This window comes from Chelonia mydas, chromosome 8, assembly GCF_015237465.2.
Source record: "Chelonia mydas isolate rCheMyd1 chromosome 8, rCheMyd1.pri.v2, whole genome shotgun sequence".
NCBI classification, from domain to species: domain Eukaryota; kingdom Metazoa; phylum Chordata; order Testudines; family Cheloniidae; genus Chelonia; species Chelonia mydas.
Window position 1 is genome coordinate 94,699,568 of NC_057854.1, and position 13,616 is coordinate 94,713,183.

The window sequence follows — 13,616 nt, forward strand, 5'->3', positions numbered from 1 at the left end:
ACATCTCTGCCCCATTCTACCACCAACCCCCTAACAAGCAAGAATTCATTTGGTGGTTCTAATAATTTGTAATTTTAGTGCACTAGTGATTTGATACCATGGGATTTAAAAATACAAGCATAGGATTGTAAAATACAAGCATAGGAAAAAATGGATCCATCAAATTCTGTCTCCATTGGTGCCCAGTGTGAGATGCTACCAAGGAAGGCAAACACCTCTACTTCCTCAAATGGGCTTGTCCTTTTGGCACTTAGGTGGTGGGAGCCAAAATAATGCCCAGACAGGTAGAAAGAAGTTGGGTTTGCTGGGACTGATCCAGGGAGGGAAGGAGGACTTGGGTTTCTTAGGTTTTACTTTAGGGCATATCAAAATAGATCAGATAGGTAGAACACGAGCACTTCAGGGAGTTAGAAACTTCAGCTATGCTCTTTGCCCATACAGCCTGGTAAGTTCATGAGTAAGGTAGTGTATATACTAATAATTCCATTGTGAGCAGTCTGTGCTTATCTTCCTACGTGAAAAAACCAGAATAGTTCTGTATAACACTGTTAGCGTATGTCTCCACCTTGAGCTGGGGTGTGATTCCCAGCTCACATATAGACTCTCACACACTAGCTCTTGTGAAGTTAGCATGCTTAAAAATAGTAGCATAGCTGTGGTAGCAGGAGCGCAGCATGGGATAGCTGTGCTGAGTATGGACCCACACGGTTCAGGCAGCTGCACTACGATTTTTAGTGCAATAGCTGGATGAGAGCTCTTGTCAATGTCTGCGTGAGCTGGGAATCAAAGCCCTAGCGCACAGTGTAGACATGGCCTTAGATCATTCTCCCGGTGCTCTTGCCACACCCTCAAAGCTGGTACGTAACTCCACGTAGTAGAGATTCTGGTGTCTTCCAGATGCGCTTCCCATGTTATGTCTCAGCTACCAGTGTTATTTCAGCCGTGTGGTTTGTCACAGGAGCTGTGCAGCAGGGGCAATAAGTACTTTTGCAATTGAAGACGAGAGCCTCCTGAGCGACATTAAAAGAAGCATTTTTCAAGACTGATTATTTGATCTAATCTAATTGATAAAAGCCATAATTTTCCGCCGGATCTTCGAAGCTGCTGAAACTGAATTTTTTCCCTTAACAACTGAGTAGATTAGGTACCAATTAAAAGTAGTTATAGGGAACTCTTGCCAGTGGCTGTGTTCTTCTTTTTGCATAAAAGTGACCATTGTTGGGACATCTGAAAGTTTAATTTGAGCAGATTTCTCTGGCTCAGCAGTAAATCAGGCATGCAAAGGAAAAAAATCTGTTCTCCTTCATAGCTCAAAAAGTCTCATTTGTATGTAAATGCAGAATGGTGACTTCCAGGGGAAATAGTCAGTACCTTGTGAAGGGATTTATCGACATGATTCAGCAGCTAATCCCTGCACGACTCACTGAATATTTACCCTGTGTGTCTCACTTAATATGTCCAAAACAAGACACTGTGAAATTCTGAAATTTGCTTAGTTTTGGGGGGTGAATTTGGTGAAAGTCAGGAACAGATAGCACTGGCTTGAGCTCAGTATACTGCCATCAGGAGCTACGCAAGCTTGTGTCACACAATTCCGCCATGCATCTCCATCCTAGACTGTAATATCTCTGCTGTTCCATTGCTTGTCTCCCAGCATAGCTCTGACAGGGCTCTTCAGTCTTAGCTTGCTACACCTTTGCTGTTCTGGTGCTGGGACCACACACAGTATTGCCGGTGGTCCTTGTTCCTGATCTTCAGTTCCCTTGCACTTCTGTTGGAAGCTCCCCATGCAGTTCTGCCAGTGCTTCTCAGTCTTGACCTTCAGCCCTTCAACTATTCCACTCCTGGGCTCCACGCACAGTTGTGGTAATGATCCTCAGTGATAGCCTACCACAACTCTGGTATTTCAGCCCTGGCTGGACTCCACACACACGCCGCCAATGCACATCACTACTGACTTGGAACACCCTAGCTGTTCCTGGTCTGGACTCCACACAGCCTAGCTAATGTCTTTCACTCCTAGCCTGCTCCAGTGTTGGGTTTCTCCTGAGCAGAGACTGCCCAAGTGTGTGTGGTGGGTTCGTGATACGGACACAATGTCCAATTGGGGTCTAGGTTGAGGATCTCCCGACTCATCTGTTTGTTTTTACCCCACAGTCTGTTCTTCCAATGAGTTCCAGTGCAGTAACAAGACCTGCGTAGCCATGATCTTTGTGTGTGATGGCGACAACGACTGTGGAGATGGCAGTGACGAGAGGAAGTGCTCGCCACTCACCTGCAACCCTAATGAGTTCCAATGCAACAACAGCGTGTGCATCCCAGAGCTCTGGGTCTGTGACAACCAGCCCGACTGTGAAGACCACTCAGATGAATTGATGGAGAAGTGTGACTACAAAGTCAAGCCTCAGGTGCTGAACACCTGTGCGGCCCACGAATTCAGGTGTGGCAATGGGGAGTGCATCCACTTGAACTGGAAGTGCGATGGCGACGAGGACTGCAAAGACAAGTCAGACGAGCAGAATTGTCGTAAGTATCTGCAGGGGCTAAGCAGCATGGGGACAAGGGATGTCAGCTGGGTAAAGATTTCCTTGGAGTAGAGGGAATTTTTGGATGCCACTAAAGGCCACATTTCAGCCAAGACCTCTAATGACATGTTTGCTGCAACAAATCCATGCCTTCAGACTGGGTATTTGTGTCTGCAGCCTGTGTAGCTGAGTGCCCAATTACCAAAATAACCTGCCCAAATGAGACTGAGCACAGAACTCTGTTGGCTGCAAATAATGGTGCATTCAATGAGAAGTCAGAGGCTGATCTGAGGCTCAGAGAGTTAAACAGCAGCTTCTGTAGTGACTTAAATATGAGCCTCTCTGACGTGGTGGGGAGGAGAGAGCCAGCTTTCCAGGAGCTCCAGGAGGCAATGGTCCTCACGGAGTCACAATCCCTTTCAGAGGCAAGGTGGCTCCACCCTGCCCCTTGTTCAGTGCTAGAACCTTCGTGACACAATCTGGCCCATAGCTCCTTAAAGAGAGATGAAAGCATTTAGGTTTGGGGGGAAATTAATTGTTCTAAAAGAATAACACAGGACTGGAAAGGAAGTAGAAAGGGTGGGGTGGGGTGGGGAAGATTCATAGATTCCAAGGCCAGAAAGGACATTGTGATCATCTAGTCTGGCCTCCTGCATAACACAGGCCATAGAACTTCCCCAAAATAATTTTGGGGAATTATTATCTAGTTTGAACTGGAACATATCTTAAAAAAAATCCAGTCTTGATTTAAAAATTGCCAGTGTTGGAGAATCCTCTACAACCCATAGTAAATTGTCCCAAAGGTTAATTACCCTGTTAAAAATGTACACCTTATTTCCAGTCTGAATTTGTCTAACTTCAGCTACCAGCAATTGGATCATGATATACCTTTGCCTGCTAGGCTGAAGAGTCTATTATCAAATATTTATGTCCCATGTAGGCACTTACAGACTGCAATCAATTTACCCCTTGCCCAGCTTTTTGGTAGTGGAATGGGTTGTGGGGGGCCTAGCTGAAGAGGAATTGGTAGCAAGAGACTGAGGATATCTGTTTCAGTTGGAAATCAGAGATAGGGAATGGGAACAGGTTTGAAAACTCCTAGATTGCCTCAGGGGGTCACAGCTCACAGGTTGGAAACATCTATGTTAAAGCAAAAAAAAATATATATATATATATATATATATATATATATATATATATATATATATTCTGCCTATGAATCCAGAACATAAAACAGACAATCAATAAAGGCATCTCTGAAGAAGCCAGTTCAAAATGCACTGTGTGCTCTAAAATCTAAGCCCTTTCAGTGTAAGAGTTTGGCTTGTTAAAGGCACAGAGATCATAAATAATGGATTTCTCTTCAGTTAGCTTTGTGTATTTAACACATTGTTGCTGTGTATTGAATGTTTTATCCATTTCCAGACACTAAACTGCTCAAACTGGTCACTTACCCAGAGAGACCAAGAGGGAAATGGAGAAAATGTTTCTCTGAAATATTCATAATGACAAGATTGAGATGAAATAAAATATTTACACAGCTATATACATACATACAGCACTGCTGAAAGGTGGGCAGCTCTGGGGAGGAGGGCCACAACCAACTGCAGGGACTGAACATTTTAACTAAGGAACCCAGGAAAACCTCCGGCTCTTAGAATCAGAAGCATAGGATTTTTATTGTCCACCTAGACATTGCACCCAGTAGGGCAGAAAAATCCAGCCTGTGAGGCTAGTAGGGCAGTCCCATCTTGGGAAGGGCCTGTACAAGAAGGCAGTTAGGCTTTCTGTGAAGCGGAGACATAGGCAGGGAGCAAATGCTGTAGCTCCTTTAACAGGGGAAGGGGGAAGTGGAAGCTCAGGAGAGGAGGGGAAAATGCAGAGTAGCCTCTGAGCTGCTCTTAAGAGTAGGGAGAGAAGAAAAAGGAGTAGATGGCTCAGGAGCAGGAGAAAGAGCTGGTATACAGAAAATCAAAGGGGGTGTAGGCAGCAGCAGAATAGGAGTCCAAGGTGGGCTCAGGATTTACTGCTGGGGCAATTCTGTGCCACTGTGCAATGAAGAATTTTGTAGAAATTAACATTGTGCGCGCAGAATTTCTTTTCCCCCACAGAAATGGGCTGAAGTGCAGCTGGCCACCACTAGGGGCCACTGGACCCAACAGAGCCCAGCTCGCACATAAAAGACACTGCTGGGGGGAGGGAGCTAGAGGGTTCTGAGCAGTTCCCAGCACGCCCCGAGGGAAGGAGAGGGCCGTGCACAGGAAACTCCGTGCAAGCTTGGGACCCAGCATCAGGCTGTTTCTCCCTCTGGATCCCTGGGCTCTGCGGAGGGGAGAGGGGCGGGTGTCTGGGTTGTGGGGGGGGCCTGTGACTGGGTTTTGGGGGAAGGGGGTGTGGGTATCTGGGCCAGGGTACCCCCGTGGTTGGTCTCTGGGGAGGGGAGAGGGATGGGTGTCTGGGCTAGGGGGGGCCCTGTGTCTGGGCTCTGGGAGGGAGGAGGTGTAGGTACCTGGGCCGGGGGGCGCCGTGGCTGGCTTCTGGGGAAGAGGGGTGTGGGTATCTGGGCTGGGGGGGGCTCCATGGCTGGGCTGGTGCGGGGGAGGGAGTGTGGGTATCTGAGCGGGGGGGGGGGGGCTGTTTGGCCCCCCCTGCCCAGCGTGGGGATAGGGGGACAGAGAACAGGAACTGGGTTGTCATAGGGGTTTCTTTAACTCTCTACTCCTGGGGGATTTTTGTGTGTGTCTGTATTGTTACAGACATACTTGCTGATGGGTATTTTGAAATAAATTACCAAAATAATTGAAACTGGTGTGATTATGTAGTGTTATTTTTACAAATAAAATTTGCAGAATTTTGCAGAATTTTTAATTTTTGGTGCAGAATTTTTATTTTTTTGGCGCAGAATGCCCCCAGGAGTAAGGACTGATGCTCAGCTTCGGGGAAGATTGATTTTGTTGAGATGGGAAGCGTTGATTGACTGGATATGAGGGGGATAAAAATGTGATTGGTGGAGAGCAATATGATGGAATTGATTTACTCGTGGGATGAAATAGATCTGTTTGAGCCACAGAGCTGGTCCTTCACTTTCAGGAATGTAGGCCTCAATGGCTGCAGCTGAAGGTGAACTCCTTCAGTCCACACTAGCAGTAGATCTGATATCCTCTCTGTGGACAGCCACTAGAGGGCAACATCACTGATCTACACAAAGCCAGGGTGTTACATTAGAGCCCTGTGCGGGGCTATTTTTAATCCTGCTCCCACCTACTCCCACTATTGTGGCAGTGGGTCCTGTGGGACCCGTGGGATCCCGATTCCAGGCAGGACTCTGTCTCCTGTTAAGGAGGGGGGGGTTGTCATAGGGTGCTAGTAGCCATGGGGGGTTATCTTGGGGCCCTTTGCTGTGTTAGAGCACATTTGATTCTGATACCTTCTGTGCACAATTATTTGTAGTATCTAGGACCTCTAGTCATGGACTAGGACCTCATTGTGCGAGGCGCTGTACAAACACAGAACAAAATGACAGTCCCCACTCCAAAGAACTTACAATGTAAGTAAGCGAACTCAGACCTTGAGGAACGTTCCCTGGAATGGCATTGGCCTTTGAGGGTGGACTATTTACACACAAGCTTCAATCCAGTAAAGGAAAGATGAGCTCCCCTCTCTCCTTCTCCATATCCAAGGGACCTAGGTGGGTGCAGTAGGGAACATGTCACCGGAAGCATTTGCCAGTTGAAATCAGTGAAAATGCCGTTTTGAGCCCCAGTTGTTTAGTTTAGAAGGGAGTCTAAGTCAAGTCACTTACAAGTCACATTCATCCAGAGGTGAAAGTAAGTCCTGGTACTTGCCGGTGCATCGTACTGGGGCAGCCCGGCTTCCCCAGGGGGCAGTTTAAAGGGCCTGGGGCTGCCAGCAGTGGCTGGAGCCCCAGGCCCTTTAAATTGCCTTCAGAGCCCTGCTGCTGGAGCCCTGGGGTAGCGGCTATGGGGCTCCGGCGGCTATTTAAAGGGCCCGGGGCTCCCCTGCTTCTACCTCCCCAGCCCTTTAAATAGCTGCCGGAGCCCCACCACCACTACTCCAGGGTTCTGGGGGCTATTTAAAGGACCGGGGCTGTAGAAGCATGGGAGCCACAGGCCCTTTAAATAGCCCCTGGAGCCCCGGGCTGCTGCTGCTGCTACCCCGGTGGGGAAGGGGGCACTTACGTTACAGGGTGGGCTGGGGCTGGCTCTGACCCCCTTAGCCCCGCCCCTTCCGGGGGCCAGAGCTGGCCCCAGCATATCGGTAAGTCACTCGACTTACTTTCACCCCTGCATTCATCTCGCCTTTGCTACATGGTTGGCAGGACTGGGACTACACTTAGCCCACCTTGGAGGCGAGAGAGTACCTTATTACTCAGGGACATCCCCTAGCCTGATCCAACATGGGCAGAGATGGGTTCCAAAGGGTATCCACTGAGCTCCGGCCATCATGATAGGAAGCTTTGAAGGAGCATGGTGTAAAGCAGGCAGCAGTAGTAATATCTCACAATTGTATAGAAAACTTTTCGAAATACTTCCCTACAACATCACATAGTGCAACTTCCTCTGAGGCAGTGATGATTGCCAGCTAGTGCACAGCTGCATAATAGTGAAGGAAAGAAGAAATATGGCCAGGGAGATGGGCAGACTCCCACTCCTTTGGAAAGTGCCTTGGGACCTTTAACATTCATGTTCAGAAGGCAGGAATTTTAGTGTACAAGGTCTGCAGTAAATCCATATACAGCAAATTGTATGATATTCAGTTTACCTATGTGAAAGAGATGAATGGCAGAGCTGCCTCTGCTGGGTTTGGTCCTGTGGCTCCAGGAAACACAGGTATTTCAACACTGATGCTTTGGCTGTTACACCAACCTTTCTCTGGAGGGCTCCTTGACACATGCAGGTCCTGATTCTCCTGTCACTTGTAGTGATATAAATAAGGAGTAACTCCACTGAAGTAAATGAAGTTCAGAACGCTCATGTAAAACCAGTGTAAATAACAGTATAAGTAGTCCACTAAAGCTGTATGTAGTGGGAAAGGAGACCCTTAATGCACCAGAGAAGAGAGGATATGTGGCTCTGTGTGTGGGTATCTGTGTGTTTAATTGATCATTCCTAGATTAAGCCAGTGTGGCTCCTAACCATAAAAAAGCTGCACCCAGGTGGTGACGGTAGATGGTGCGTGTTCTGCAGCACACAGCTGAAATATAAATGTACCATCTATTACATAGCTTTAAAAGTGACATGGGAGAACTAAAAGGTTTGTCGATGCCCTTATAAAACAAAAGGATCTGAGTTTGCTAAACAAAGAGTTGTGGAAACAGAGAATCAGATATTCAGCTGTTGTAAATCACTTCAGTGGAGCTACCCTGATTTACACCCATTGGGGATCTGGCCCAGACAGCTGAGGTTTTCTTCTCTTTCTGAACTTTCTACGTCTTTTTTTTATTAAAGATACAGAAAAAATTGCAAATATATGACATGGCATTCATCATCTGGTGCTTTGATACCTCTACAATAGGTATATTAAAAATACCATAGATTTGAGCTGATTAGAGTAAGTTCAGGACAGACGATATCAATTTGACATCTTTTCCTGCACATGGAGCTAATGGGGTTTTTGTATTATACATAATAGAGGGATATTAACCACTTAAAAAAAAATCTCTCTTGAGGCCAGCATCAGTCACTTGTTGTCATAATAATTTTGGATGAATGAAAGAGTAGACTACCCTTTGAGGGTGACAACTAGTGAAAATGCTTTGGCAGAGAGAGAGAAAATAAATAGGATACAATGGGCTGGCTCAAGGAATTTGTCTGTGACAGTTGTTTTTTTTCTGAATTCATATAAATGCACTCAAAATGTATTTTTCTAATATAATCTATAGTTTGGATTTATCAGCCTCACAATCCAGACCTGTTATCTTAAAAGTTCTCCTTTGAAATATAGGTTGTACATACAGAAGGGGAATATTGGACAGTGCTTAGAACAAATAACTAGGAATCAGGGCTCTTGAGAGCTAATCCTGACTCTACAACAGTCTTCTCGTGTCACTTCCAACTCTCTATGCCTCAGTCCTTCCATCCATAAAATAGGACTTACCTTGAGGCTTAGTTAATGCCTGAAAAGTGCTTTGAGACACGCATGTGAAAATTGCCATAAAACTTCAAAGTTACTTTATTTTCAAAAAGTAATAAATGCCTCAGATGGAAGTTGTTTGGCGCAAATCCCCATGTGTGTCATTAAAGACTCTGGGATAATTGGCAATGCGAATACCAGCTTTGAGCCTGAAATGTGCATGTTGAATTTGAGCAGTTTGTCTTTTTGTCCAGAGTTTGCAAATGTAAAACATAGTTGTGTTATGTGTAGCAGTTAATATAACAGGTTCTTGCTTTGTTTCTATTTTGTGGAACTGAAGAGGAGCTAGAAAAGTGCTGAGATTCCATTGGTTTAAGCCTCCAAAATAGCACTGCAATTTTCTGAACAGCTGGTGCATATAAACTAAGCTCTGCACATTGAGGAGCTCTGCAAAAACACAGCCCTCCTCTCTAAGACAGGATATCCTGTTGCTGTGGGAATGCCCCTGATTGGTGGCCTGTTGTATTCACTCAGCCAATTATACTGAAATGGAATTATGTCCCAGTTTCATTATAAAAAGGCACGCGGACAATGTCCCACCACCTCCCACACTCCTTGCCTGCCTACCAGGTCCCAGGATAGCTTTTGCCACAACATTGTAGGTACAATGCTGTTGTACTTATAAGAACATTGTAAAGATAAAATTTTTTAAATTACAGGTTTCAGAGTAGCAGCCGTGTTAGTCTGTATTCGCAAAAAGAAAAGGAGAACTTGTGGCACCTTAGAGACTAACAAATTTATTTGAGCATAAGCTTTTGTGAGCTACAGCTCACTTCATCGGATGCATTCAGTGGAAAATACAGTGGGGAGATTTATATACATAGAGAACATGAAACAATGGGTGTTACCATACACACTGTAACGAGAGTGATCACTTAAGGTGAGCTATTACCAGCAGGAGAGCGCGGGGGTGCGGGGGACGACACACGACATCTTTTGTAGTGGTAATCAAGGTGGGCCATTTCCAGTAGTTGACAAGAACGTCTGAGGAACAGTGGGGGGTGTGGGGGTAATAAACATGGGGAAATAGTTTTACTTTGTGTAATGACCCATCCACTCCCAGTCTCTATTCAAGCCTAAGTTAATTGTATCCAGTTTGCAAATTAATTCCAATTCAGCAGTCTCTCGTTGGAGTCTGTTTTTGAAGTTTTTTTGTTGAAGAATTGCAACTTTTAGGTCTGTAATCGAGTGACCAAAGAGATTGAAGTGTTCTCCAACTGGTTTTTGAATGTTTATAATTCTTGACGTCTGATTTGTCTCCATTTATTCTTTTACGTAGAGATTGTCCAGTTTGACCAATGTACGTGGCAGAGGGGCATTGCTGGCACATGATGGCATATATCACATTGGTAGATGTGCAGGTGAACAAGCCTCTGATAGTGTGGCTGATGTGATTAGGCCCTATGATGGTGTCCCCTGAATAGATATGTGGACACAATTGGCAACGGGCTTTGTTGCAAGGATAGGTTCCTGGGTTAGTGGTTCTGATGTGTGGTGTGTGGTTGCTTGTGAGTATTTGCTTCAGGTTGGGGGGCTGTCTGTAAGCAAGGACTGGCCTGTCTCCCAAGATCTGTGAGAGTGATGGGTCGTCCTTCAGGATAGGTTGTAGATCCTTGATGATGCGTTGGAGAGGTTTTAGTTGTGGGCTGAAGGTGATGGCTAGTGGCGTTCTGTTATTTTCTTTGTTGGGCCTGTCCTGTAGTAGGTGACTTCTGGGTACTCTTCTGGCTCTGTCAGTCTGTTTCTTTCACTTCAGCAGGTAGGTATTGTAGTTGTAAGAATGCTTGATAGAGATCTTGTAGGTGTTTGTCTCTGTCTGAGGGGTTGGTGCAAATGCGGTTGTATCGTAGAGCTTGGCTGTAGACAATGGATCGTGTGGTGTGGTCTGGATGAAAGCTGGAGGCATGTAGGTAGGCACAGCGGTCAGTAGGTTTCCGGTATAGGGTGGTGTTTATGTGACCATCGCTTATTAGCACCGTATTGTCCAGGAAGTGGATCTCTTGTGTGGACTGGACCAGGCTGAGGTTGATGGTGGAATGAAAATTGTTGAAATCATGGTGGAATTCCTCAAGGGCTTCTTTTCCATGGGTCCAGATGATGAAGATGTCATCAATGTAGCGAAAGTAGAGTAGGGGCATTAGGGGACGAGAGGTGAGGAAGCGTTGTTCTAAGTCAGCCATAAAAATGTTGGCATACTGTGGGGCCATGCGGGTACCCATAGCAGTGCTGCTGATTTGAAGGTATACATTGTCCCCAAATGTGAAATAGTTATGGGTAAGGACAAAGTCACAAAGTTCAGCCACCGGGATTGCTGTGACATTGTCGGGGATACCATTCCTGACAGCTTGTAGTCCATCTTTGTGTGGAATGTTGGTGTAGAGGGCTTCTACATCCATAGTGGCCAGGATGGTGTTTTCAGGAAGATCACCAATGTATTGTAGTTTCCTCAGGAAGTCAGTGGTGTCTCGAAGATAGCTGGGAGTGCTGGAAGTGTAGGGCCTGAGGAGGGAGTCTACATAGCCAGACAATCCTGCTGTCAGGGTGCCAGTGCCTGAGATGATGGGGCATCCAGGATTTCCAGGTTTATGGATCTTGGGTAGCAGATAGAATACCCCAGGTCGGGGTTCCAGGGGTGTGTCTGTGCAGATTTGTTCTTGTGCTTTTTCAGGGAGTTTCTTGAGCAAATGCTGTAGTTTCTTTTGGTAACTCTCAGTGGGATCAGAGGGTAATGGCTTGTAGAAAGTGGTGTTGGAGAGCTGCCGAGCAGCCTCTTGTTCATATTCCGACCTATTCATGATGACGACAGCACCTCCTTTGTCAGCCTTTTTGATTATGATGTCAGAGTTGTTTCTGAGGCTGTGGATGGCATTGTGTTCCGCACGGCTGAGGTTATGGGGCAAGTGATGCTGCTTTTCCACAATTTCAGCCCGTGCACGTCAGCGGAAGCACTCTATGTAGAAGTGCAGTCTGTTGTTTCGATCTTCAGGAGGATCCGATGAAGTGAGCTGTAGCTCACGAAAGCTTATGCTCAAATAAATTTGTTAGTCTCTAAGGTGCCACAAGTACTCCTTTTCTTTTTTTAAATTGTTCCCCTTGTCACACTTAGGTGATTAAAAGTGAAAGAATTTTTAAAAATTGAATGTTCTTTTCACATCCGATAGGATTTTAGGGGACTACCTGGTCCTTGGTGACCAAAGAGTTAAATTTAGCTCAGCTGCTCATTCCGCTTATCCAGATGTTCAGGGAAAGAGCAATAAATTGACTACTGGAGAGACAGTGGGGGATATGGCTCATGGGAAGGTTAGGCTTCAAACCATGTTTATAGGAACTGTGTTGAACCCCAGGCTGTGGAGTTTTATGGTTCCTTTTATGCTTATTAACTTCTTTGGCTTTTGTGTTACAAACCTTAGCCAAAATGGTCAGAAGTGTCGGATGCCAAATGTGAGGCCCTCAGTGGCCATATTTCGGAGGCGCTAAGCATGTGCAGTTCCCATTGGGTCAGTTGGAGGTACAGGTGATCAGCACCTGTGAAAATCACAACACTTTTCAAACTTCTGGTGAATTATTCTGATCACTGTACTTTTTAAATTGCAAAAGTATTTTTTTCCATACTAAGTCTTTGCACCATCTGGTATTTATGCATTTTGCTGTCCATTCAGCTTGGATAAAGACACTAAACTAGTGTTAACAAGTTTCCCCCCAAATTCTCATGCAGCTGTACAATATTGGGTTTGGGTTTCGTACAAATGGATTTCATTTTCTACAAAATGGAAACATTTCTCTTTATAGTAATGTTGGTTAAAATTATTATTTTTAAATAAAACCTAAATTTGGGAGTCTTATTATTGTTACTAATATTACTACTAATAATAAATAAATATATTCAAGGTGCATAGAGCCTTTTTCTCTTGAGAGTCCCAAATTACTTGATAAACTGCAGGCCTTCTCTAGTTGAACTGAGTGACAAAAATCTCACTAACTTGAACAAGTGTAGGATTGGGTTGGGCAATTGCTTCACTGCTGATTTAGAGGAAAGAGTGCCACCTACAAGGAAGAAAATGAAACTGATGATCCAGTAGGTTCACTAGATGTTGCTCTCGAGGTCTCCCATCCACTTACCTGTCTCACAATTATTTAGCTTCTAGAATTTGATGGTAACAAAGCTATGGCTCCTAGGACACTGTTTATTACTTGGGAAAGCTTTTTCCCTTAGGGTTTTTTGCAAAAGGTTTATCTTTGTGCATTTATTGGGTGCGTTTGACTTCTTTCTGGGGGGGAAGGGACAGTGCCACCTCACAGCTTTATTTTGTCATGCTGTATTTATAAATGCTGGGTTTCCCCCATGCCTCCACAGGTGCTGCAGTTGTCATTGCTATATAAAATGTCATGCAGCAATTCTGTACATGCTAGAGTTTAGTCAACTGAAGTCATCCTAAATCTGCATTTTGCATCCTGTATGATGCTGTGAAGAATAACACTGTGCCATGGCTTGCACTTTATGATACTTGCTGCTAGTTCACGTAATGTCTCTTGGCTCTTTTTGGGGTATCTAAAAAAAATGGCTACCTTCCTCTCATAACTGTTGTTCTTTGAGATTGTCGGAAGGTTTTTCCTCTAGCAGTACCCCTCGGGTAAGCTGTGGAGCCCCCTTGGAGCGGCGCCTTTATGGCAGTGTATATAGTTCCTTGCCAACCCACCGTCTGCTCTGTTCCTTCTTGCCTGAATACTCCCAACAGAGGGGAGGCGGATGGGATTTGGAATGGACATGAACAACACATCTCGAAGAACAACAGTTAGGAGAGGTAGGTAACCGTTTTTTCTTCTTCAAGTGCTTGCTCATGTCCATTCCAATTAGGTGACTCCCAAGCCGTACTCTTGGAGGAGGGGTCGGAGTTCATCTGGTTGCAGACTGCAGCACTGCTCTGCCAAATGCTGCGT

At 45.4% G+C, this 13,616-nt stretch overlaps 1 protein-coding gene across 3 annotated transcripts in view; it reads left to right on the plus strand.

The window, feature by feature from the left end:
• Nucleotides 1-13,616, plus strand: part of LRP8 (LDL receptor related protein 8) — a 271,670-nt gene that overhangs the window by 217,378 nt on the left and 40,676 nt on the right. For all 3 annotated transcript variants that reach the window (XM_007062181.4, XM_027824600.3, XM_043553147.1), the window contains one exon: nt 2,158-2,526. In XM_007062181.4, coding sequence (XP_007062243.3) covers nt 2,158-2,526 — 369 coding nt within the window. The remainder of the gene's footprint in view (nt 1-2,157; nt 2,527-13,616) is intronic.